Source organism: Lynx rufus, unplaced genomic scaffold (assembly GCF_022079265.1).
Source record: "Lynx rufus isolate CCGP_SWC_20201006 ecotype Redwood Valley unplaced genomic scaffold, mLynRuf1.p SCAF_1, whole genome shotgun sequence".
NCBI lineage: Eukaryota > Metazoa > Chordata > Mammalia > Carnivora > Felidae > Lynx > Lynx rufus.
The window spans coordinates 110,160,638-110,187,943 of record NW_025814823.1 but is presented as its reverse complement, the minus strand read 5'-3'; the positions used below and the strand labels follow the sequence as shown (position 1 = coordinate 110,187,943).

Below are 27,306 nucleotides of genomic sequence, written 5' to 3'. Positions count from 1 at the left end.
CATCACACACGCGGTCCTTCCACAGGAGCTGGCGTGAGTCAGGACACACCTCCCAGCCCCCTCCAGAGTTCCAGACCTTGGTCACTGTGGCTCAAAGTAGCTGAGATTGTCCCCTCCTGTGGGCAGGGCTACAGCCTTCATCTGAGCCCATCTGCCGCCCCCTCCACCTAGGATTCCACAGCTGTCCAGTGAGCAGACATTCAGCCAGTGCCTTCTACATGCCAGACCTGCACCAAGGCCCGCCCCTGGCCTTGGGGGGCCTTGAGTCCCACAGGGCCACCTGGCAGTCAGCAGGGAGCGAATAGGAGCAGAGAGTGAGGCTGGCAAAGTGTAGCAGTAGGGAAAGGGGACCAGCCCGTGGGGCACCTCTATACCCAGAGCGGCGTGTTGGGGAGACAGACCAAAGGACCCGGTGAAGAGATGGCTGAGGGTGAGGGAGAAGGAGAGCCAGCCCGGGATGGCCCCTCACCACCCGCCCTTCCCTGTGCCTGGTATCTCCAGCCCACCCCTCGCCCGCCTGCAGGTGCCTCCTGTATCCGGAACCTGGGCTTCCTGCAGGGGTCTTGACCGTGCACGGCCTCACACTCCATTAGAATCTGAGCTCCCCGCTGCCCGGATGGCATCTCTGCCCTGCCCTCCTATACAAACCCCCCTCCCTTGCCTCTCGGGAGCCGCCAGTCCTACCCACATCTGGAACGTGAAGCCTCACCTGCCTCAGAGTGAAGACGGATCCTTTGAGGCCCAGTCCGGCAGGGGCACGTGTGGCTAATGGAATATTCACAATGTCTCCCTTGCTTCCCTTTGTTTTGCACTAGAAAGTGTTCCTTTGATGGACATTTAATTCCAGAGGCTGCTACCTGCTTCCTATCTCTCTTTGCTCAAAAAATTAAATGCGGATGTGCCCGTGCTCCTGCTATAATAATGTCCCTCGGCGTGGAGGGAGCGCGGCTGGGATGGGAGAACATTAGAATCTTCACAGAGGGACAATTATTGAGGGAACTAGATTAATGAGGTGTCATAACAACTTAGCTAGATCTGTGGCTGACCTTTCTCATGGAGAATGGGCTTGATAAATGTAGTTCATTACCAAGTTCTGACATGAAAATAGGATCACACTCCGGGCTCCTCAGCAGGCTGATCAATATTTTATCTGCCAAAGCAGCAGGAGGAGCCCCGTACACATGCGCTGGCAGGAAGCCCGAGACCGGTGCCCAGGTGGCCACTGCACACAGAGGGCACCCAGGCTGGCAGGAAGGTAGCTGGGTCCTTCCAACGGCCTGTCAGGATGTTCGTCTGTGTCGGGCCAACCAGGACATGAGCCTCCCTCCCTGAGAGGCCCCAGAGTGGGAGTGTCTGTGGGCAGTGGAAAGGGAGGGAGGTTTATCTACAAATACCAAGTTCATGGCCACCTGTGCCAGGCACTGGGCGTTGGCGAAGGGGATGATGACAAACGAGCCGCGGCCCGGCCTGCTTGGGGCACCAGCCCTACTTCATCCAGAGAAGCCCTCAGGCCTGGCTGACTCCTTGGGACTTTGCAACTCTCAGGGCCACAGAAGCTAGTGAGGGATTGTCATTGCCCCCGTTCTAAGGTAGGAAGTGGAGGCTGGAAGGGCAAGGGAATGAATGCCTTTCCTGGGGTCTCACAGCTCGTCAAGGCAGAACCAGATGGTCTCCTGACTCCCTGTCCAGTGCTCCGTCCAGTCTTGTGGTGATTATCATTAACAGGGGTTGGTATCAGGTAGACACAGCAGCCTGTGATGAAGTCATGGGCAGGGTTGTTACAGGGTGGTCCCATCACCCCTGGCTTCTCTATGAGACAGTCTACCCTGGAGCCACAAGACTCGGTACTCAGCCATATTCCCTAAGTAACTCATTCCCCACGCATTTCGCACTGTAGTGTTGCCTGTGTAAGTGTCCAGTCCGGTCCCACCTGCCTGGAACTTGCCATCCCATGGAGGGGATATGGCAGATGCTTAACACCCCATCCAGATTCCCTCATTCAACCCCACAGGTTGTGTGAAGCTTTGGTGGACCATTGCCCACAACGCTGGCTGATAGCCTCCAACCTCGGGGACCCGCATCTTCAGCCTGAGGGCACTTTCGGGCCTCAGGAGTGTGCTCAGTCCTCATTTGGGAAGTCCAGAAGTGCCAGACAGGGCAGTAGTTAATGCCCCCAAAAGCAACCCTCAGCCAACAAGGGACGGAAGTTGGTGGAAGAGTGTCCCGCACCCTCCGACCTAAGCGGAGCGACTCTGAGGCCTGTTGGACGTAGTCTCTCCAAGGTTCCGTGGGACTGCGCCCCGGTTGCCCACAGTGGCCACCCCCCCTTTATTGGCTTTCCCCCACCCCAGGCTCACCTCCCTCTTCCTTCCCCTCAGTTCTTGGGGCCATCTCCAAACATACCCCTCACCCTAGATCCTTGTCTCAGGGGTTGTGCAAGCATCCCACTCTCCAGAGTTCTCGGTGGAAATCCCACCAGCCGTGGATCTGTTAGTGAGGAAGCTTCACTTTACTCGGGGCTGAGTCACACAGGCCCTGATTCGAGGCTCCCAGGAAGGGCTGACCATTGCCATTCTCACCATCATCATGGCCAGCACCCATAGGGACCCAGAGAGGGGGGTTGTGGTCCCCAGGCCTCAGCCACGCCCCCTCCACAGACCTTCTCTCCAAAGGGCTGAGCGTCCAGAGGGCCAAAGATAAAGCCTGGGCAGGTGATCCCTCTCTCCCCCTGGGACCCGGGCCCACTCCAAATAGGGGCAGGGATGCTAGTTTAGACTCAGTGATGTCTCTGCAGGGCCCTGAATGAAGAGTAAGCCACATGGAGATTTGGGTTAAGAGCATTCCAGATGGAGGAGGTGTGAATGCCGAGCCCCGGGCAGGAGCACACTGTAGGGTCCAGTCTCTCCCTCCACACCCCCACTGCTTCATGTCCCCTGCGTAGGTTTGCTGGGTGGGGCCAGGGGTGACCCAGCTGAAGCGAAGAAGAACCCAACCCTTGAGTACTGGCCCTCTCTTGTCCAAACTGAGTAAGAGGAAGAGGAAAGTCAGAAAACAGAGGCTGTGTGGGCCAGGCCCTCGGGGTCCCCGTGAGGCAGAGCTGGGCCAGCCCAGGGCTCAGCATCTCCTTTGCAGAGGGCCCTGCTTGACCTCCTGCCAATCCTTGGGAGGGAGATTTGGAGGATGTCTTTCCTTTCTTTATATTCATCTGCACTTTCCAGACGTTCTTTGATGGACACATATTTCTTTTCTAATAAGATAATTGTTCAAAACCGGCAGCAGGGTGGGGAGCCTTTAGCTAAAGGCCAGGTCTGGCAGATCCACAAATGCCCGGGGCTCCCCCTGTGAGCCACTCCTGTCTGCTCCCATGGTGACACCAGGGGCAGGAAGAAAAACAAATACAACTGGGACTTGGTAAGCTGTCACTCCTGCCAACCTTGCTAGCCTCTGCATTCTGGAAAGCAAGGCCTGCCTAGGGTGGGAGGAGCTTGCCAGGGGGCTGTCCTTGCTGGAGATAGAGGGTCAGAGGGTCCTGGTGAGAGGGCTTGGACTTCAACTAAAATGACCATCTCCATGGGTGCAAAAATGGCACCATTGGGCATCTTCCCTCTGGTTCTCACAACTCCTCAAAGTTCTAGGGACACTAGAGGAGGTTGGGAACATTGGGCCAGTGGTTTCGTTATCCGAGGCTAAGACTCATGTCAAGGGCAACTGCTTCTGGGGTAAAGGAGGATAAGATTCTCTCCCAGCAGCACACCACTTCATCTTGAGAGCCCAGTCCCCCACAGCCCGGGCACAGTGAGGGCTCTCAGTAAGGACAGAAGGACAAAGGAGTGCCTGACATCCTGCCTCAGCCCACGCTTCCCTCCCTCCTTGCTGCTCACTCGGACCCACACCAGCTTCCTCCAGATACTTGTCCCTGCCCTGTGTTCCCTGCTGCCCGGCATGGTCTTCCTTTCTGTCCTTCCTCCTCCTCCAGGGCTCATCCTGCAGATCCCTCCCCAAGGGAGGCTGCCTTCACCCTAGCCCCGTGAGCTCTCCGTCTGGAGGCACCTCTGACACCCAGGACTGGAAGCCCCCATCCCATGGAGGGGATATGGCAGATGCTTAACACCCCATCCAGATTCCCTCATTCAACCCCACAGGTTGTGTGAAGCTTTGGTGGACCATTGCATGCCAGCGGCATCTGGCACAGACTTTGCAAATAAATGCCGACAAAGGGTGGGAGGGGCATGGCCTGTGTGGGCCCTGGCAGGGGGCAAGCCCGGGGGCTCCGGGAGTGGACCCTTCCCCATCCCTTACGCCAGGTTCATTTCTAGACACGTAGCTACTGTCCTGAGCAGGAGGTGTGTGCGGGGCAGTGCCAAGGTGGAAAAGCCAGAAGCCTCTGAACTCGCAGTGAACTGTACGGCCGGAGGAGGAGGAGCAGGGCCTAGAGACCCTGCTGTGGACCACCTGAAGGGACCCACCTCAGTGGTTTCCCTGGCCTGCTGGGGGCCACGGGCTGCCTAGGGCAGCAGGTGGCTCTCAGGAGATCTGTGCCCCACCGAGGTCTGTGAGGAAGGTTGGAGGGACCCGGAAGGATGAGATGCCCCTGCCCATCCTGCTCAGCCTGGCCCATCCCTCAGGTGGCCCTGCTGTGCACGGTCCCTACAGACCGTCCACACAGCAGCCTCCTTCCCATCCACGCTGCTCGTGTCCCGTGTCCTGACTTCTGCTCCACTCAACCCTGCTAGGGGTTTGGGGGGAAAAGATTGGGCCCAAACTCTTCTTCTCTGTGCCCAAAACTGACTTTTATCCAGGCCCAGGAAGAAGAACCCAGTAGGCTACCACATCTTCCCCCGGGCAGGAGTGATTCTGTAGTGGGACAAGGCCACTGATTTCAACACCGTGCACTTCTGTGGACTTGAGAATCTGGTTTGCCAGCTGGGAGCCCTGAAAGCTCCCAGGAATGGATATTCCTCTCAGACCAGAGAGAGATACTAGCCAGGTTAGGGGGTTGGGAGAGCCATTCTCGTCAGAGCATGGAGACTCCCAGAGAGCAAATAAATTTGATTATATTGAACACAGCAATTGATTTTTTTCTAAATAAACATGCAGGAGAAAATGGTAACAGGCATCTGTTTCTGACGAGAATCAATTGACCCCAAATTAGAAGAAAATCTACAAACGCAAACAAGCACGAGAAAAAGTGGTTGGGCCATCGAAGCTTGTCTAGTGAGGGAGGGAGGGAGACGGACAGACAGACAGACGGACTTCCCTGTGAGCCTTTCCCCACCAAGTAGCTTCCTTGTTTGTTGCTCTTCAGCAAATGTGGTTTTGGTCATGAGGAAGGGACAGTAGCTATCATTTTGTGAGCCCTTATTCAGTGCCAAGCCAGTGCTGAGCCCTTCATGTGCGTATCTTATTTAATCTTCATAGCATCCCCATGTGGAAGGCACTGTTCTCCCCACCTCACAGATGAAATCACAAAGCACATGTTTAGGCAGCAGCAAACCCAGGACTCACGCTCAGTAGACTCTGGAACCAGTGCTCTCCAGCACTGCTTGATATTGACTCTCCAACCCTGAGCTGTTACCTGGTGCCCTCAACTGGCCTTGGACTTGAGGGGAAGAGCCCCAGGCCCAACAGTCCCTTCCGAGCAGCACGCATTGGCCTGGCCTTCGATGGGGTAGACAGTGAGGAGCCCACACCCACGCCCACGCCCACACCCACTCCCCGGGACTTAGCAAAGCCAGGTGCCATAATGCTCCCTCCCCGGGGAGGTGGGGAAGTGGGAGCTCGAGGAGCCATCCTGCCCCGCGAACAGCCACACCACCTCAGCTATGGGCTGAGCCCTGCGTGGTGTTCACCCTAGTGGGCCCGTCCCCAACAAGATAAACTACGTCCTGTCACAGTGCATCACAGGCCTCATTTGCCAGAACACTGTGTGGTTCTGATGCCGTTCAGCAAGCATGCCTGAGATACAAGACCTAAGAGTCATGGGCCGTGTGCTTCGGTTATAATTTCTTAAAGCTCCCTTTTGTTTCTTGGTCATAGATTGTGTACACATGTTTGTTCTGAAGTAATCCAGCTCTGGGAATGTACCTAATTAACTTAAGCAGGGGCTTATTAGTCCTGTTAACTAAAATTCCCTAATCTATGAGGCCAAGTATTCAAAAGCAGCCTTTAAGGTAGGATTAAGGCAAAGACAAGCTATTACAAAATAGAACTGGGGCCGGTTTTCCTAAATCCGCTGTGGGGCTGCCGCTGTGAATTGCCCTAGCCCAGCTTCCCCGTTGTATCTGGCACGGTTGCTCCGTGTCTGGCATATAATAGGTGTTCAATAAATATTTGTGGGATGAGGAGACCGGCTCCTTCTAGCATGGGTATCCTGCAAAGCATATATTCAGTGCTTCACTGAACCCGTATATCGATGAGATGGCTTGGCAGGCCGATGGACAGACAGGCCCCATGTACTCCAGGTGTGGCCTGCACTGCCCGTGCTAAATGCCCAAGACCCCCAGTGAGTGGGAGGGACAAGATTCTCTCGAGACCAACGGAGGAGCCTGGCTGCAGTAACCTCATGCTGTCTTCCAGATGACCCGTGCCCCATGGCCGACTATGCCCGCCTGAAGAATGTCCTTCTGGTGCTCCAGGCCCGCCGGCGGCCACTCCCAGATGGGGACACCCAACAAGACCCTGCCTCTCAGAAGCGCCTCCTGGTGGAATCTCTATTTGCGGACTTGGATGCAGATGGTGATGGCCACCTCAGCAGCTCGGAACTGGCTCAGGTAGGTACAGCGTATGCTGAAAAACCGAATTACGGAAGAGTCCGGTTTCCTATGCAGTGTGCAGATAAAGAGAACTGGGGAGGTCCATGTGAGCACAGTCGTTCATAACTGCCTCTGTAACGGGACACTTCGGAGGCCTCTCTCCTGCAACAGCAGCCTTTCCCCTGGGAGTTGGAGAGCTTGCGTTCAGTGCCTCTGAGAATCTCTCAGTGTTTTCCCACCCACCACCTTCAGCCAATATTTACAAACAAGCTTCGAAACGCTCTCAGCTAGCTGGCAAAATACATACTTCCGAGGGGCTAGCCTCGAGTGTTTTCATCAGGAAGTAAGTCTTCTCTTCTTGGAATCCTCTACTTTGCTTAGCGGGAACGTTGAAAGGAAGTAGGTCTCGCTTCCACCAAGCAGCTTGGGGGCTCTTTTTTTTTAAACAGGATGAAAGTGGCTTTTATTTTTTAGTTTGTTAATTTGTTTTGAGAGAGAGAGAGAATGGGAGAGAGGCAGAGGGAAAGGGAGAGAGAGAATCCCAAGCAGGCTGCACACTGTCAGTGCAAAGCCCGGCACGGGGCTCGATGCCAGGAGCTGTGAGATCATGACCTGAGGCGAAATCAAGAGTCAGATGCTTAACCGACTGAGCCACCCGGGCGCCCCCAGGACCTCGCCATTCTGTAGGGCCCGACCTGCTTTGCTTTGCAGGAAGCCCTGCCTCCCTCCGCAAGCACAGCACACATGTCCCTTTTTCCAGCTCCGAGGTGGTGCCCGGGCAGTTATTGTCTGCAGCAGAAAGTGAAGGAGGAACCCAGAGCGTCAGCCCCTGCCAGCTGCCGAGAGGGCCTCTAGGATGCTGGTGGCAGACAGGCAGGTCAGGTAGGCCAGAAGGGCCTGCGTTCCTACTCCCGCTCTGCTGGTCTCCCTCGAAGGGCCTGGAGCCTCACCGGGCAGGTGCAGAGATATGCAAGGAGGGTGAGGTCAGCCTCTTCGTGTAGGCTGGTGGGGTGGGGGCAGCTGTTCCTCAGAGCCCACAGAGTGCCCACCCGGAGGACAGACAATATAGATGAGTCCCCACCTTCGATGCCACTTTAAAGACATCCTTCACACGGCACAGTGACCTTGTCAAAGCTGCAGCCAGGTCACTAGGAAGGACTGGGCTGCAGACTGCCCTGGCACTCTGTGTGCATCCACTGTGTGTATGGCACTAAGCAAGGCCCTTTACTAATGACATAAGAAACATAAGAGAGTCCCTTTCTGTGCAGTGTAGTAGCTAGGAACTCAGACATTCTGGTCAAGCTTCCTGAGTTCAAGCCTTGCCTCCCGTATCTACTAGCTAGTGGTTCTTAGGAGAAAACCTCACCTCTCTGGGCTTCTGTTTCTTGTCCATGACCATCACAGCGTCAGCGGGTGGATGAAAGGAGCTAAGGCGTGTGAAGTGTTCGACATGGTGCCTAGCACATGGTATCCTCTCGGTAGGTGATAGGTGCTCAACATCCATGCCATCATCACTGCCTTTGTTATTATCATTTCCCCCTTCAACCTTTTGGCCATCCTCTAAGCTGGGAGGTACTCCTGTTATCCCCACTCTACAGATATTTTTAGATGAAGAAACCAAGGTTCCAAGAAATCAAGTAACTTGCCTGAGTTGTGGTCACTGTCAAGAACATGATGAACTCAGGCAAAACCCAGGTGGGCTGGGGCGGCTGGGTGGCCCAGTCAGTGAAGCATCTGACTTCAGCTCGGGTCATCATCTCACAGTTCGTGAGTTCAAGTCCCTCATCGGGTGAGCACGAGTCCTGCTTCTCTCTCTCTCTCTCTCTCTCTCTCTCTTTCTCTTTCTCTCTCTCTGCGCCTCGTGGGATTCTCTCTCTCTCTCTCCCTCTCTTCCCTTCACTCACTTGTGCCCTCTCTCTCAAAAAAAAAAAAAAAACCCAGGTGGGCTGATGCATATGCACCTGCTCTCCTCACAGCATGAGGGTCTCCCTGGGGGAGAATGGCTCCCACAAGAAGGCTCCACTTTGTTCTCCTAAGGTCTGTGAGGCCAGCAGGTGCCCACAAAACCCAAGTACAGAGCAGTCACCTGGAGGCTTTGCCACGCAGGGTCCCCCTCTCAAGGCCCTCTACTCCAGCCAGTCCAGAGGCTGCTTGCAGAGAGTACGTTGGGAAGCACAGATTGTAAGGCACGTGCAAAACCCTGCTATGCTCACTCTCCTGGGCAACACGTGCCCGTCCATCCGTACGTAGCCTGCCTCCCAGGAGGCTTGCAGCCCACGGCCTCCCGGGCTCACACCATCCCAGCCCTACCAACCATCATGTGACCATCTCCGGGAGTACTCGGCTCCCAGCTATGGCTAAGACCCCAAGGAGCAGGGCCAGCCACCCACAGATGACCTGAGCCACTCTGGGAAAAGCCCAGGTCCTGTCAGTTACAGTTACCTTGCAAGAACAACCATCTGGCAGTTCCCTGCACTACTGGCCGTTCAGGGAGCACTGAGAACAGGTGGATTTGGCTTGTCTTAGACAGAAGCGCCTGTGAACTCTCGCCGCCCCAGCCCCGTGTTGCTCCCAGGTGGCTGAGAAGTAAACAGAACCTTCCTAGGCATGTTGCTCTAACCTGGCAGGCACATGCCCCGAGGCACCTGAAGCCGTTAACAATTACGGTAATCGGATTATGATTTCCTCTTTAAAACTTAATGTATTTAAAGTCCATTTCATAAAACTGCCAAGCAGAGCCCAGCTAAAGTGGGCCTTTCCTTGACACTGAATCAAAGGTGTCAGGGAAAAACTTGTCAGTCCTATGAAAAGTTAATCAATTTCCAATGTAGAAATAGACAAGGGGAAATTTCCATCTTTGGAAGATTGATTTCCGGCGTTCTGGTTGATCTCCCTTTTATTGAACACTTATTTGCTAGGTGAAGGGTCATTTTTTTTTAACGTTATCACATTAAATTGCCTTTAACGTAGCAGGCCAAGCTAAAACTGTTAAATAAAGAGAAAATGTCTCTGTCCCCCTCTCCCCACAAAATAAAATGAAATCATTTCCTTTCTTCTGAGATTTCGTTCTCAGCATTTTCCTTGCAAGACTTTAGTCCCGGAAAACCCAGCCTCTGGCTCCAGCTGAGTGAGGGTGCCTGGAATTTCCACCCTTAGTCACCTTTTGGCATCTGCCTGGTCATGCTGGCGAGGCCATGGCCAGAGAAAAGTTCATAAAGGCCCATCCGTAGCACCATGCCAGAATCCCAAAGGCAGACGTTTATGCCCCTGGCAGGACGAGGCAGGCAGAGCCATGGAGCTCAGGCCAAGTCAGTAGAATGGCAGCTGCCCCTTTCTGGGGGGACGGGTGCTGTGACTAGCAGGTGCTGCCCTGAGATCCGTGAGGGCTTTTGGATTGTGGGGGTCAGGCAGGCATGCACTGATGGAGAAGTGACCTTCCAGCTCTACGAAACTAGGAGCCTGAGGGACCTTGGCTGTGCTCAGCCACTGTTTCTTTGCTGAGTTAATCTGATCAGGCCCCTTCTCCTCCCTGTTTCCCCATCTGTAGCATGAAGGGGTAGACCAGGACCCGCAAAGATCATTCCCAACTGAGACCATCTGGGATCTGTCCACCTGAACCCTCATCCCGACTCTGACCCAACCATTGTGTGACCCTGGGAAAGTCCCTGCCCTCCCTGAGCCTCAGTTTTCTCATCTATAGAATGAGAGGGTGAGGCAAGACAAAACCAAAGAGCTTTGGGTTCTCCCCATGGCCCACTGAGCTGTCACTGGAGTCTTCACCCCTCCCTTGGGCGGTGACCACAGCCCCTCTTGGCTCCAGCCATGCCCACAGCCCTGAACTCACTCCCTGCTCTGGCCTCATCCCTTTCCTCACCCACAGCACGTGCTGAAGGAGCAGGACCTGGAGGAGGGCTTCCTGGGATGCTCACCGGGCGACCTCCTCCGATTTGATGACTACAACAACGATGGCTCCCTGACCCTCCACGAGCTCTACACAGCTTTCCGTAAGTCAGCCCCAATGAGGGGTGTGTGCGCGAATGGGCTTGTTTCCACAGGCGGGCTTGCGCCTCCCGCTTGCGGGGCTCTGGAGTCTGTCATCGGTTGTCTCCATCGTTGGTTTCTTTCATACGTGAAATCAGTTGAATTTGTTTTGCAACAAGCCTGAGCTTTAAGAAAAGGGTAAAGGAGCGTGGGTGGGAAGAGGGAACGCGCGCTCTGTTCCTTTTGGGTAAAGGCCCTTCTTGGTGTCACTGGAGGAACCCAGGACTGTGATTTAAGTGTGGCTGGGAGGGCACTGCCAGATACCCGAGGGAGTCTATGACTCCAGGAGGCAGATTCTGCAGGAGCGTTCTGGAGGCTTGGCCGGGCAGGAGGAATGAGCTCCGGTAGAGAGCTCACAGAATTCAGCAGGGAGGAGAGGGGAGGGCAGTGCTGACCCCAAACCTGAGACAAGAGGGAACATTCTTGGCCTCAAAGAGATGAAACCCCTTTATGTTTCTTAAACATTCAGCCCCTGCTTAAAGCAGGTGATATGTGCATCCTGTGTGAGACACCCTTGGGCATGACCTACAAGCTCACTGCTCCTACCAGCATGCCCTAGAGTTTGGGGAATAGGTGTGAGACCCGCCCCCCCCCTCCCACTGCCAAGGTGCATTGAGTACTCTCAAGCACAGATCCTCGCATCCTCTCCCCAGCCTCAACCTCTACCTGGAGTTCGCCTTCTCAGAAAAGTATTCCTGCTTCGTGTTGACATTTCGTGCTGTTAATGCAAACATTCACAAGGCCTGAGAAGCAGTCATGATTCACTGGCAGGAAGGGCTCTTGTGGCAGATAGAGGAGGTACTCATATGACATGAGGAGAGAAACGAGTGGGACTCTTCCCTGGGGAAAGTCCACGAGCTTGACACGGGGGCAGAGAGGGCGGGAAGTGTGCCTTTCCGGTTTACAACATCCCTGTTGCCGAGGCTCAAAGTCCAACCCCCAATTACAGGGCTCTGCCTGATGTACTGTGATAGGTACCCATCGTCCTTCTCCCTGCCCACTACTGAAACTCCTATCGACGTACAGTAGTTCATAATAAGGTGTGAATGACTGGTAGGCTTAACCTGCTGTGGGAGGTGTTCGCCTTGTAGAGAAATTTATGCCTTGAAATAAATCTCTACATTTTAGGGGCACCTGGGTGGCTCAGTCGGTTTAGCGTCCGGCTTCGGCTCAGGTCATGATCTCACGGTTTGTGAGTTCGAGCCCCATGTCGGGCTCTGTGATGACAGCTCAGAGCCTGGATAGAGCCTGTTTCGGATTCTGTGTCTCCTCCCTCTCTCTCTGCTCCTCCCCTGCTGGTGTTCTGTCTGTCTCTCTCTCAAAAATAAATAAACATTAAAAAAAAACTTTTCTAATAAATAAATCTCTACATTTTAGAATGTGTGGCAATATCAGCAACTCCCTAGACCTAGCTCATGAGAGCCAATGACTAGATTTTCAGCAATTTTGCAGGGAAACACTTGATAGCTTTAAATCAGCCATGGTGGGAGTATCTACACCACAGAAATTCATACCACACAAGTGCTACAAAAGGGGGAGCACTTTCTTCCTCTGGAGAGCCAACTGTTAAGCACTGACCTGCACGTCACTGGACAAGACCCTCCCTCCTGTCCTCAGTGTCCCCTCCTACAATATTCTCTCCACCTTCCCCACATAGGGACCCCCTGGTGATTCTAATCTCATAGAACACGAACAAGAAAAGAGCAGATGTCAAGGCAGATGACAGGGAGAGCATCCCTGCATGTCAGGAGAGGAGCAACCAGTGTCCTGGGCACAGCTCTGAGGCATTCCCAGCAATGCTTTCTGTGCTCGGCCCCTCTGCAAAAGATGGGAGGAAGGAAGAGGTCAATGCGTACAGCCAGGTACCCAGACTTGACTTCAAGGACTTGGAGGATGCACCAGGCATCACTACTGAGATGTCCCACAATGACATCATTAACCAGAGAATGGCGCCACTTAGAACAATTCTGGTACCTGGTACCGCAGAAGCCTCTGCTCCGTGAGTTCTGTTTCTGAGAATCAGTCGGGGCCAAGGAGAAAACTGGCTTTACTCTTGAGGAAATGCAAGCATGCTGATTGCCCATGATGAAAAAGGCCTCCCTGGCCTCCCTAATGAAGGTCATTATAAACATGAGCTACCTGTGGAAAAGGAGGGATGTCATTACTTCACCTCCAGCCATACGTCTCATGCAGAGCAATGTGGGATGTGTTTCCTTCGTTCCTGGATTATTATTTGAAAAGCTTTATAATCATCATTTTTAAAGCAAATTAGAATCTGCTGTTGCCTTGGACTTGTTTTGAACCAGGCAGCCAAACCATTCATCACAGCCCAGCCCCAAAAATAGATATGCAATAAAATGTAAACTCGCAGCCATTAAGGAAGCCACAAAATGAGTTAACCCAGCCATAAAGGCCTGACACGCGGCCACTCGGAGCATGAGGCATCAATGGTTTTTCAAAGTCATAGGGACTCTATATGAAATTCCCATAGCTGTGGGAATGAATTTATGGTTCAGTGAATGTTAAATAGGTAATTGAAATGAGACATATAGGTACAACTTATTACCCAGAAATCAATGGACATTAAAGAAACCTCACTAAAACTAAGAAAGTAATATCTCACACACTTCAACAACATTTTGGATTTAATTTAAAAACTGGAGCCAATGGGCTGGCATGGGTTGAGACTTTGACATTATATTTTTCTTTTTTTGCCAGGGTCCTTGGGCACCAGGCAGGATGGGGTCTGTGGGGTACCTCCTGGCAAGACTTGGTCACTCTGTTAAAGGATGGGTCTGGAGGACCTCTGCCTGAGAAGGGGGTTGTATTAAGTTTTTGGTGTTGTGTTGGGCAGTGGGTTGGTGGAGGGGGGCGGGGTCTCCTAAATTGCGTCTTCTCATGCAGCTGGCTTAGCTCAGGCTGGGCCGGTGTGTGCCATTGTCTGCAGCTGTTTGGGGGCATTGCCAGGAACCCCAAGGCTGGCGGCTGCCGTGCTCCACTGAGCTGGTTCATGCTGGGGCTGCACCCTCTTCCTGTCTCTGTGGAACAGGTGACCCCTCCCAGAGAGGAGGGCAGAGGCCAGGTACCTCAGCCATGGGAGTCAGTCCTGTGCCTGACTGTCAGATGGAGCTAAATCTCCTACTCATCCGTCTCTGTACACTGGCGGGCATGAAATATAAGGGTGGCCTCCCTCTCTTTCTCCATCTATCACCTGAACATTCTCTTCGAGTGGCTTTTGGCTTTCCATATCATGGCCTGATCTCGGAACTAAGGGCACAGTGTTCTCTCGCCACGTGCCCTCCACCCTCCCCAGCACCACCACCCCCTCCCTCTCCCCGGCCACACCAGCCACAGAGCCACCGCTCCTCTCCTTGAGGCAGAGGCCCAGGCCCCAGGGTCCTTGGTGAGCAAGATGTCCATGCATCACAATAAATTAATCTCAAAGTTGCTCGTTTGAAAAGCTTTCCAATAATGCATGTTTCTGCACTTTTCTGAACGTTTAGATTGGGATCATGGGGAAAACATATTGTTTAAATGGGGATTTTTCTCTCGCTTTCAATTCTTTACAAGCTTCTTGTGCTTTTTGGAAAGATACTTGTCCTTTTCATTGATCCTGTGAGGGCGACGTGTCGGCTGGGAAGGAAGGGTTTGGGCCGCGAGCCGGGCAGGATGCAGGGCTTCACATGCTAATGTTCTGGGGTCACAGATGCACCGTGTCACGGAGGAGAACTGCAGGGAGAGGCCTGTGTGGGAGCAGGACACCCTCCCTGCACTCCAGGCAAGCAAGATGGAACACAGTGGTTTCATCAGATTACCACACTACCTCTGTATCCAGGGCAACTCTGTGAAACAGAGGAGATGGTCACCTGGCGAATTTACCGCTGCATATCTGCTGTCACTGCTACAAAATGGAAGGAAGGTGCAGCTTTACCTTCCATGCCCTCATCCTCTGGAAAAAGGGATGCCCGGCACAGGCCAGACACCGTGTCAGACATGCTACGTCAGGCAGCCCTCAAGCCAGCCCGTGCTAAAGCTAAACACCCAAATCTATCTGGCTCCTTATCTGTGTAAGGGGAGTTCAGGCTCGCTTCACAGGGTGAGAATGCCGCTTTACCCTCCTCCGTTTGGTCCCTGAGTTTTCAACAGTGAGTACCAACATTTCAGAGAGCAAAACTTTATCTCTTTCATTGTTGGCTTTAGAGAGCAAGAGATACCTGTGCACGGGCCTCAGTGCCAGTGGAGGCCAAGACCGCTGTTGACATGACACCCTTAACCCCAAAGGGAGAAACTGGTTGCCTCACAGAGGACTTGCAAATCACGTGTCCAAAAAATCGGATTCGCTGCCCTTGGTCCCTCCTGCACTCAAGGGTATAAAATAGCTAACCTGGCTCGGCCAAAGGAGGAATTGAAAATTGGGAGACAAGAGGGGCTGAGAGGTGTCCCTCCCAAGGACAGAGGTGAGGGTGCTTTCTCCTCCCCTCAGGCATAGAGAGACGGCCTCCATGTGAGCTTGCTATGTGCCCCTGAAGCCAAAGCCAGTGTGCCATCTGAATGATTTTGCTTGTTAACAACACTGGAGTTAATAGTGGATTCTTAACATCAAGTCCTATAAAATGACACCTCACATTAATCATGTGTCAGCACTGTGTATTATGACCCAGTTTTACAGATGAAGAGACAAAAACTCAGCGAACTTATGTGGCTAACCCATAGTCACACAGCAGAACCGTGACTGAACGCAAATGTCTAGTTCCAGAAACTCCTTGTGCATTTCAACACACTTTACGACTCATCGGCATTCTCCAGTAAGGAGAGTCTCACTGTCCCCACAGCGTGTTTCCCTAAATTTCACGTCTCAGCTCACTGCTCTCCTCCTCTAGGAAGTCTTCCTCGGTTTCTCTTCCTTTCACAGAGCCCCACACATCTTCCTGTGTGTGCTCACATCCCTGAGTTCACCTCTCCACAGTAACAAGGCTGTGGCCTGATGGTTCAGTGTCAAAGCTGGTTCAAATCCTCCTTCCGCCGCTTACTAGCTACATGACCTTGAACAATCCTTTACCAGAACTAAACCTGAGCTTCACGTTGCTCGTCTGCAAAATGGCTTCATGACCACCACAGATGTGTACTCAGTACTAGTAAATGCTAAGTGCTGAGTAATCATGAACCAAGTAGGTCAGGGACGGACGTGAAGATTTTTGCGTGTTTTCCCCGCAGCCCCCACTGCTCCCAGCCCCGTCACCCTGTGCCGTTGTCATTATTATCCTGCCCGAAATTAGTGTATAGGCTCCAGGATGCCAGAGGCGGTTTTGCTCCCCATGCCTATCATGGGGTCTGGCATCCAGGAAACCCTTGGCCCATGTTTGTTTAGTGAGGGGATGAAGCGGACCTCTCTGCTTGCCAGAGGTCCAAACACAACGTAACTGTCACTAAAGGTCCCAGAGGGTCTTTGCACGTCTCCAGGGGAGCAGAGGAAGCACCTTGTTGGAGCCCCACAGCCAGGACCTCCACTGGGGAAGCACCAGCCAGGTTGGACCCAGCCAGCAAGGGCACCCCTGTGGCTTCCCTAGCAGCCCCAGACATCTCTGATCACCTGCATGAGTGACCGGGGTGGGAGGTGAGCCCTGATGCCCACATGGGCCTAATGCTTCCTTAATGAAGACGAAAGCTGCTTGTCCCATAAAGCTCCCATCCTGCTCCTGGGGCCACTAATTGGCCATTCAGCCCTCCTCAGGATAAGTGTTCTGTTAGGCTGTTAGGCTACCTGCCCGCTGCTTAATTACCTCTACCTCTGACAACTGTGTGTGGAGATAAGGGCTCCCGCTCAGGGCTGCCATGGCAGGAGCCTGCAGCCCACACCCCCACCCCCACCTCCCTCACACCCTGGCTGTGAGAGGACCAGGCACAGGCCCTCTGGCTCCTGCCATTCCCACCAGGAGAGTGGCTCTCGTCTCTGTGCGAATCCATGTACCTTGGGACTTAATTCATCAGCATACAACATGGGGTTGTACTTCCTCTGAGTGTAGCTCCTGGGAACCTGAAGGACCCGCCAGCTCAGCCCCGGCTGGGCCCCCGGGGCCACCTCCCTCCCTCCTGAGGCCACATCACAATGGCAAAGGCGACAGCCACACAGCATGCCCTCCTGAAAACTGGAGACCCTGGCCTCTCGAGGAACCGCCCCCACCTCCCCGAAGCTGGGCCCTGGCAGAATAGGAGGGTAGGCCTCTTGAGCAAAACCCCTGAGCACAGACACCCAAGCTCCCTGACTCAGGTCAATGCCAGAAATATCAAAGGAAGCAATACTATGACTGGATCACTGTGGGAAGACAGGGCAAGTGTGCCCTGAAGCTGGTGTGGGCCGGGCTCCAGGAAAGGAGGGACAGCACCTGGGCCGGGGGTGCAGGCCTACTCTCTCCGCTCAGGCACAGTTGGAGGGCAGTGTCCATGTAAGGAGCAGGCCAGCTGACTGGAACATTTCAGGGGCACCAGGCCAGGACAGGAAGACCACACATGAGGACAGGTTCAGAAGCAGAGACCAGAAGGGGAAGGAGGAAGAAAGCATCAGGTCGGGAAACATGCACAGAGCCTGCTCTCTGGCAGGCAACATAGCTGTGAGCAGGCCTTGCCCGCAGGGAGCTTGCAGGCTGGCACACGGCAAATAAAAGAGGAGCCAGGACAGGAGAGAGGCCACCTGGCCTGAATCTGTGCAAGCCTTTCGAGCCGGCGCCCGGCCTGTGAGGCACCTGCAGGTGTGCTGGCCCAGCAAGTCCCCAGGGAGGGTCCTGAGTATCAGCTAGAGCCATGCACTCAGCCCTGGAAAACCCCTGTGGCCACTAGAGCCTTTCCACTAATGATGGTCAGGACAGAAAAGCAAGCAGGGCTGCTGTGTAAGGAGCTGCCCCCGTGCCTGAGCTCTGTCCTCCCAGGTGCCTCTTCTCAGGGGGCACATGAGCAGCCCTCCCTCTGCCCCAGCTGTGCCCAAAAAGCCATCGGCAGCTGCTGGGCTGGGGGCGATGCTCAGTGAGCGCCTCCTCCCTGGGGAGCGGGGCTGGTGGAATGGAGACCCCCGTACATCTACCAGGGCTCTGGGGTGGGGCCATCTCGCCCTCATCATGCCCTGGAAGAGTCGGCTCTGAATCAGAACTGCTGTTTGCTGGCCAATTTCTGCCTCTTGGGAGTTTGGAACCCAGACGCCTCTTGCTCAGGTTTGCTCCTACCAGTTGCATTGTCGGCCTGCAGTTTCCCGCACTGTCTGGAGCTGAGTCTTCAAGCACTTTCCATTTTTAAAGATCTCAGCTGGAAGCTGTCAATGGCCTCAGTGCAGAGCAATTGAATAGTAGAAAATGAACTAATTACAGGTTGTTATTGAAAATCTATTATATACAAATTGCAAAGAAAACTCATTAAAACATGATACTTTGGTGCTTTAAAAAAAAAAACCCTCCTCTTGGAGGAAGATGCAGGGGCAAGATGGCTGGATACATGTTCCTCATGTCCCAGAGTAACAATTCCCAGCAGGTCTGCAGATCAGGCTCTGGCCTCCTGTCACACAGCCCAGCCTGACATTAGGCACTACAGAGAAACCTGAAATTTTGCATGGTACAGAGAGTTCTCTGAATGTTAGTAAATACTCAGAAATGGCTGCAGAGGAAACAAAGAATTTCATTACAAAGATATAAAATGAGAACAATTTTAATGTCAGCTTCTTACCAGGATAGCACCCTATCGTCCTCATAAATGTCACTGTTTCTACAAAGCATTTGCGAGGACTTCAAAGGACTTCAACATGCAATTAAGCACTCAAGGTCACATTACCGATTTCTAAGCTTGCTCCATGGCACTGGAGTGTGGAGAAGCCTAGGGATGTGTGTGAATGGCTGAGCCGCCCAGAGCCTGGATCTCAAAGATGGCTCCTTGGATGCCAAGGCCTCTTCCCAGGCTCCAGGCAAGGGCCCAGATAGCAAGCTGAGGCCAATGCAGGGGTGCATCCCAGCCTGCTGCCTCCTGGGCCTGCCATCCACGCCGGAGTCTCAGTGTGGGGGTGGCCCGGGTGGCAGGTGCAAGCTCTCTTAACACGCAGGGACCCTTAGTGCTCTGAGGTGTGGAGAAGGCTCACCCCGTGTGTTTCTGAAAAAAGGGCTCTCCCCAAGGCTGTACACTTGGAGCACAAATCCCTTGGCCTCTGCCTCTGGCTTCCCTTCTCTCTAGCCGCCTGTTTTCAGGCTCTGTGATGATGCTCCTCAAAACCCTTTATCACCACCACTATGCAGGCCCAGCTCATGAGCCATGCTGGGGAGCGGAGGGGCGCGTGAGGGCTCTGCTCACACGTGCCTACTGACTGAGTGCGTCAGCAGCATGTGGCCCACACTCGGACGTGGGATTACTCACAAGCCCCAGCACCAGGGTGGCTCCTGGCAGGACGTAGCTGGAGAGTTAGGCCCTGGTGACAGGCAGGACCTGGAGAGACAGAGAGAGGTGTCTTCTTCCGGGAGAGGAAAAAAGGGCAGGAGATGCCCAAGCTGCTGCTGACTGCCAGAAGCGGGCCTTCAAGTGGCAACCGAGGGGCTAGTTGGAGACCTCAGACCACAGCCAGTGACCCACCTTGGGTCTCTTCTGCGTCAGCAACACCCGCTGGCTTGTTGGTCCCTACCTTATGGTGACTGTTACTCATCAACCCTCCAGCCCCAAAGGTTGACCGCGCCTTGTCCTGGCCCAGGGCCCAGCCCCTCCCAGGTTCTCCCTCTGGGCAGGAAAGATGGTAGACGGTTGAAATATGGGCAGACGCCAAAAGACCAAAAGCTCCCGAGCAAAGATCGCAGCAGGAGGGTCAGGACAGCCGCAAACCCAGGAGGCAGAAGAGAGGGAATGAGAGGAAGGGCTGCGTCTGAGAGAAGGTGAAGTTGTTGCCTGAGGCATTTTGTTCCAGCTGGAGAACAAGGCAGTAGCAAGAGAGAGAGGAGCCTGGAGCTTTCCAGAAGGTGGATGTTCAGCCTGGTATATAGTAGGTGCTTGATAAACATTCGCAGAAAGAATTAAAGACCATGATGGATTTATTTGTTTGTTTGTTTTACTGGTAATAAAGAGAAAAGGTTCAGAGTGGTTGTAGCAGTTCCCAGACAGGTGGTAGAGGCCATCCTATCCCCCACACCTGGTTAGCTGCCCACGACTCCACAGTGGTGGTGGGTTGGCAGAGAAAAGAGATATGCTGTCTGATCTGCAGCCCCTCCCTCAGGCTGGAAGGCCCCCACTCGTGCTCCCTTCCACTCACTGCTGTCCTGATGGGACTTGTCTCTCCCCAAAAGCTAGCCTTCCCCCTGACCGTGCCAAGCCACCCTCAGATCCCCTTATAACTCTGGCATCGGACAAACCCTCACCAAATGCCTCCCAGAGGCTCCCAGGCTAGACACTGTAAGGGGTCCCAGGACCAAAGGGGGGACTGGGATTTAAATGTTCTTTGCAGTAAATCAGGAACAGGGGAGGTGTTGTCCACTGAAGAAGGAGGACACGTTCCGATTCTGGGTAGAAGGCAAGTCTGCTGACAACCATCTGCTCAGAGCCCCGAGTTCCTGTTCTGGTTCTCACAGGGTTTGGTAGGGTGCTGGGGGCTGCAGACTTGGGCCTCTGCTTAGGAAGGCTGCTGCCGTCCTTGGCCCGGTGGGATCCAGGTTGGTACTGGGACGAGCAAACATGCATAACTAGTTGGTTAAACTTGGGCTGGACTCAGCAGGGGCACGGGAAGGAAAATCAGTTTCGTTCTCATCTGTGCAGACTCTCCCATGAATCCCGAAGCTTCTGTTGCCTGTGGGGCTGAGGCGGGGGATGAGCTAGGACCACCCCCACGTGTGGCTGCCACACAAAGAGGCCTTACTGTCACCCTTTAAAACACAGGGCTACTTGGTCACGGTTTCCCACGTCCAACTTTGGCCTGGATTCTAGCCATCTGGCACCGTCCCTTTCCTCGTCCAGCTCCACACTTGTGATCTGCCCAGGGAAGGTGGGAAGGAGCCTGGTGTGTGAGCTGCCCCAGGCAGTCCGCAAGCTGGGCCCTTGGAGAGCCATTCTTCTCCAGATGGCATGGGCGTTTTGTCTTCAGACAGGTGCTTCGGGCGCAACAACTGTTTGTACACTTGTCGGGATTGCAAATCGCATCCGGGTGGGACAGAAATGGGCCCAAAGGACTCCGCCCCCTCCATGGGTAGCAGGAGGGGTAGTGCAGGCTGGCAGGTGGCTCCTCTGAGTAGCTACTCTGGGTTCTCTTGTCTTCCCAAAAGCTCTCAAGCCCTCCAGACAGGGCCATTCCTGAGCTGAGTGCTGGCCACATGCCAGACATTGCACCAGGCACCTGGCAGGTCTCCCTCCTCATCCCCTGAGTCCTAAAGGTAAGGAAACTGAGGCTGAGGGAGACTGAGGCCTGCCAATTCCAGGGTGCTGGCTACACACCCTGCTGTAACCGGGACCCTTTGGAGTCTCCATTTCTTCCCCTAGAGACCCAGTTCCGGAGAGACCACAGTCATCTGTGACTGAGGGGGAGGGCAGAGTGCAGGATCACTGAGGCAAAACCCTCTCTGAAAGCCTTCACCTTGTGCTGTTACAGAGGCCAAGGTCTCTGCACCTGCATGCCCAGTGTGGGTCCCCACATCCAAGCCTGTGTGCCGCAGGTGTTTCAGACACATTGACCCAGATCCCTTAGGACCAGTGAGCTTTAGCTCTGCAGGGAAACAGGACCCCCAGGAGCCTCCCTGTCACACAGAACAGGCATCCCCATGCTCCCTGAGTGATCAGGTCCCCCATGGAGGGATGTTTTCCTCTTAAACACAAAGCCCACCAAACACCCATCCCTTCTCAGCTCTCACAGATAAATGCACTCCCAGAGACTCCTCTTTTAGGCCCCATCCAGCCCTAGCGTTGGTCCCAACTTCAAAAGTCCACCTCTGTGCAACAGTGCTTAGAAATGCGCTGACACTTGACAGCAGGTTCAAAGTCAGGGAGAGGACAGCTTGGAAACAGGAGTCACACGGTGCCTTTTGTGTGTGTTCAGACCGCCCCTCGCTCAGGGAAACCGGCTGACAGGCCACGGAAGGCTGACAGCCAAGGAGCCGCTGGCAGGAAGCTCCCGGCTGAGTACTCTCCGGCCAGTGGCACATCGGTCCACCTGGAGGGGGTGCCATCGCTCAGCACACGGGGCATGGGGGGAACTGAACGGGTCCATGGAGGCCACCCATGGCCAGCTCAGATGTGACAAATGAGAGTGGGTCGAGAGCTGGACCCAGAGGAACCAGAGATCACACAAGAGCATCAGGAAAGTTCCCAAGCTAACCCCTGACACCTGGAGATGCTGAGTGGACAAGTAGACCCAGTGACACTCCAGAGTCTCCATGGAGATGGTGGTTGTCTTGTCTCCTGCGCCATGTCCCCACCTGGAGAGAATGGGGTGCATGTGACGTGGGCTGAATCGGGCATCCTGCCGTGTTGTGACCATGTCTGAAGCTGTCCTCCCAGGGGCCCTGGATGATGGAGGGCATGGGGCATATACAGAATCCTCATCCTGCAGAATAGTGCACAGTTGATGGCTAGCACTTCCTGATGAAGCTCAGCTGAAGGAGGCAGAAAATGGGAACGTTCCCCAGCATCGGGGCGGCGGGGGGTGGTTGCAAGGAAGATGGGGGTTTGGAAAGAGAGCAGCAGCAGAAACACCTAAAAGGAACCTTGGAGGCAACCAGTATGCCCTAACCTATGCAAAGATCTGCCCTGTAGATGTTCTGACTGCGCCCTACATGGCTCAGAGTTCCGTTCACGTTTCCTGGGACCTCAACTTCCCAGCCCCACCGTCACCGAGCACCTCCCTCCCCTGGCTGCCAGTCAAGGATGTGCACACACCTTCCCCGCCAGGAGAGGCAGGGCGGGGGCCAGGGAGACCATCCAGGTGCTGGTGGCATAGTCTTCAAGGCAGCGGCAGTTTCTGCTGGACAGAGAAGTGGTTGTCACCTGCACCTAATTGGAGGGGCATGTCAGTGTGCATCCACTTTGGATGTGTTTCTTGCATACTTTAAGTTAACAAGGAAGGTATGGGCTGAGCAGAGCTCCTAAACCCCTGGAGTCAGCTCTCCATCATTCAGAGGCTGATTGTCCACTTTGGATTATTCATGCCCAGACTCCCAGCAGCCTCCCAGCCTCCCTGCCTACCCCCTGCCAGCCACCTCCTGGTTAGATTTCAAAAGCAGCCCTTGAGAAGGGGAAGCAGAGACAGGAGGAAGGAACAGTCACAGCAGCTGGACGTGCTGAGGATTAATGGCTCTGGGCAGTGGTGGTTTTAGAGAAGAGGAGGAACCCAGGGTTAAACGGACATAGGAGGAGGGCCGGGCTTATCCAACCATGTGGACCCACCCATCCCTGTGCACTGGTGTGCCTGTTTTCCTTTGAAGTCAGGAGAGGGTTTGGATCTTGCTTGGGGTGAAGGGCACAGACCCAGACCCAGCCCATGATCCCTGGCCTCCAGAAGGCAGCCCCAGCCCCTCTGTGGGCAGCCCTGGCTGGGCAGTTGGGTAGATGAAATATTCACAAGCCCAGAGCCTAGGTGATTTGACTTTCAAAGGCTTGTGTTGGACTAGACTGGCTGCACCAAGCCTGGCCCTTTGAAGAGCAGAGGCCCTGTGATGTCTGCAAACAGAATGTGTGCCAGCGTGCCTGGGGTGTGGGAGGTGACCTTTATCACAGGAGAGCAGCATGGTCCTTACAACAGCATAGCCACGAGGACCTTGGCCGAGGCCTCAGTCTCGCCATTGTACAGGGATGGCCTAGCGGGCATGTTCCTAATGCTCGGTCAGAGAAGCTCCAATGCCCGGGCATTTGCAGGGTGGGTGGCCTGGCAAGCAGCTGCCCCTGCCGTCCCTGCAGAGGACAATAACCTTCCAGAGTGGACCGAGCCACCCCAGCAAGTGTCACATGCATCAGTACCGTGGCTTCGGTTACTGGAGGAAGCTTTCAGATGTAACAGCCCTGGCGTTGAAAGTCACAAAACCAACAGGTTGGGAAACTCTTAGGAAACGTGAGTTTAAGGAAATGACCCACGTTGAAGCATCAGGCGAATGCTTGCTCTCAGGTCTTCGTTCATGCCTAGTGCCTGCTCCAGGCGAGTTCTGGGATGGACTCTGGGAACACAGTGGTGACCCTGACAGGCCTGGCCCTCTTACTTTATCTGTAAGTTGCTTACTCAGGAAATAGCTGAGGCCTCGCGACAGGGAAGCCATCCCATGATGTGTGGGCAGGCTATGGCAGCCAGCATGTGGTGCAGAGGCACGGGGCTTCGAAGCAGAGCATTACAGGGCCCACGATGTGGGGCAGAGCTTGCTTCTAAAGCCATGATTCATCTTGCCTAATAAGAGCATTAACAGCTGATACGTACTGAGTGCTTACTATGTGCCATGGTGCCGTCTAAGCAAAGTCATTAATCCTTACAGCAGTCTAGGAGGAGGAACTGTCATTAGCCCCTCTTCGCAGAAAAAACCCAAAGGCACCAAGTGCTGGAGTAATTTGCCTGCATGTCAGAGCTCGAGAGTTGCAGTCCAGGATATGAACCTGGGAGTCTGGCTTTAGGAACCAAACTAAGCTATCCTGGCACTCATTTGTGGGGACATTTGTGGTCCCCAGCATATGCTTCAGCAGGCTCCCTGTGGCATCTCAAATTGGGCCAGTGTTGGCCCTGCATGTACAGGTGGTTAGAGAGGGGGAGTGTATCCAGAGAAGGGGACACTGTCAGCCCACAAAGGCCAGCCCATGAGAAGCACCCTTATTTATAGAGTCTGCCCTACCCAGCAGAGTCTGCACAGGACTGCAGTGGGGCTTTAGGGGCCCAAACCTCAGTGAGGCCAGGACTGATTTGGAAAGCACTTTCTGAGGCTCCATGTGTCCAGTCCCAGGTTTGTGTGGGTCTGAGTGGACAAGGAGCTGGGGCCATTTGGGGCACACAGTAGTCACATGTAGGAGGCAGGCAGTCAGAAGCTATGACCAGTGGCTCTGCTATGACATTTGTTATTACTAATAACATTTATTGTTAATCAGTTTATCAGTATCTAGTGACAATGGTCCTAATGAAAAGAATACTATTCATCCCCATTTTAGAGCTGAGGAAACTGAGACATAGAAAGCTCAAGTCACCCACCTGGGAGTCAGTAGGTCAGGAATTGAAAACCAGGCACTCTGGCTCTAGCCCCCCCACCAGCACATCTCTGACAAAGTCGCGTGCACCTGAGTTGACACTTTGGCTTGAGGACAGATTTGAGTCCCCAACTCCACTCCTGGCAACCTGAGGCTCCCCCGCTCTGTCTTTGTGCCCAATTTAACCACAAAAACTCAGTTTTCTTTCTTTCATCAGGGGACTGATTTCTCTTCTGTCTGGCAGAGATGTTATAAAAATCAATTAAGACATTTTGCACAATGCTTTTGAGATCTGGCATGTGGAATAGGACACATTAGTGCAAAACAGTTTTTGGTGATGCTGTTTGGCATGAAAACTTGTACTCTTGTCTCTTGTATAGAGCCTTTTTTTTCCACAATGTTTTCCATCAAAGGGTGCAATTACTGATTCAGGAGGGCAGCCTGCCATGGTGGAGACAGGCAGGCTCATCCCACCCGTGTGGCCTCAGAGGTGCCCCTGAAGAATCTGCAGCTGAGCTGGCATGACACCACCACCACCCCTAGCCCCCAAGGTTGGCCTGCAGGTGAAAAATGCTCAGCCCTAGAGGCAGAGCGCATTCACACAATAGCTACTTCCCAGCAGACACTGTTCTAGGCCATTCAGATTCTGCAGGTTTCAAAAGAGACAAAAATCCTCACTCGGGGGTTGTGGGGGGGGGGGGCGGTGAGGGGGTGGGGAGGATACTAGGCATGAGGTCACCTGCAGAAGACACATCCTAGCCCTTCCCAGGTAAGAACAGGTCTGGAGACTGGGGTGGCATGGGAAGGAGGAAGTGAGGTCAGAGATCCTGGGGAACCCCAGAAGCTAGCATAAGGATTTGTTTTTACCTGGGTGAAATGGAAAGCCTTTGGTGGGGGGGGGTGAAGTTGAAGAGTGACTTTATATTTGAAAAGAATCACTCTGGCTGCTGTTCTTTGAAAAGACTGGCAGGGCAAGGGTAGAAGCAAGCAGACAGGTTAGTGAGACTGTTGCAACAATCCAGGAGGGAGATACGGTGGCTAGGGTGGAGGTGATGGGCAGGACAGTGGTGAGCATGGTCAGATTATAGGGATATTTTGAAGGGCAGTACCAAAGATATTCGCTGAGAGGCTGGAAGTGTTAATGAGAAAAAGGGTGGGGGGGTTGGTATGGGAACTGGAAGACTAGGGTTGCCACTAACTGTGGGTGATGTAGGATTAGGCAGGGAAGAGCAGCAGTTCACATGGGCGCATACCGAGTTTGGGGTGCCTGTCAGACATCCAAGTGGTGATGTTGACTAGGCAGTTAGACATACAAGACTGAGTTCAAGGGAGAGGTTCAGGCTAGAGATGAAAACGTAGAAGTCCTCGGCATGTTGACAGTGTTGGAAGCCATGAGGTCGGATGAGGTCACTGAATGGGTAAAGGGAGGTGGAGAAGGATATCCAAGACTAAGCCCAAAGAGTCTCCAGTGTGAAGAGGTCAGTAGACCAGGGAAGCTAGCCAAAGAGAGTAAGAAGATGCTAGAGAGGGAGGAGGGAAAACAGGCAAGGTGATGTCCTAGAAGCCAAGAGAAGAATGAGTCAGGAAGTGGTGGGTTGTGCCAAATGCATCCCTGGGGGCACCAGGATGGCTCAGTTGATGAAGCGTCCGTCCAACTCTTGGTTTCAGTTCAGGTCATGATTTCACGGCTTCATGGGTTTGAGCCCTGTATCGGGCTATGTGCTCACAGTGCAGAGCCTGCTTGGGATTCTCTTTCTCTCCTTCTCTGTTTGCCCCTCCCTGGCTTTTGCTGTCTCTGTCTCTCTCAAAATAAGTAAACAAACTTAAAAAAAAAAAAAGAGCTTGCTGGACAACAGGTATACCTTGGAGACACTGGGGATTGGTTCCAGATTACCACAGGAAGGAGATTATCACAACCAAAGTGAATCAAAGCAATTTTTGGTTCCCCAGTATATATAAAAGTTATGTTCAGGGGCGCCTGGGTGGCGCAGTCGGTTAAGCGTCCGACTTCAACCAGGTCACGATCTCGCGGTCCGTGAGTTCGAGCCCCGCGTCAGGCTCTGGGCTGATGGCTCGGAGCCTGGAGCCTGTTTCCGATTCTGTGTCTCCCTCTCTCTCTGCCCCTCCCCCATTCATGCTCTGTCTCTCTCTGTCCCAAAAATAAATAAACGTTGAAAAAAAAAATTAAAAAAAAAAAAAAGTTATGTTCACACTATAGTGTAGTCTATTAAATGTGCTATATAGCATTATGTCCAAAAAAGATACATACCTTAATTAAAAAATACTTTATTGCTAAAAAAAAAAATGCCAACCGTCATCTGAGTTTTCAGCAAGACATAATCACTGCTCAGAGATCACCAGA

General features: G+C 53.6%; 1 protein-coding gene across 1 annotated transcript in view; it reads left to right on the top strand.

The window, feature by feature from the left end:
• The window catches only part of FSTL4 (follistatin like 4), a 139,947-nt gene that overhangs the window by 7,288 nt on the left and 105,353 nt on the right, over positions 1 to 27,306 (top strand). Inside the window, exons 3-5 of the mRNA XM_047076071.1 lie at positions 5,606 to 5,735; positions 6,577 to 6,770; positions 10,633 to 10,756. Coding sequence (XP_046932027.1) covers positions 5,606 to 5,735; positions 6,577 to 6,770; positions 10,633 to 10,756 — 448 coding nt within the window. The remainder of the gene's footprint in view (positions 1 to 5,605; positions 5,736 to 6,576; positions 6,771 to 10,632; positions 10,757 to 27,306) is intronic.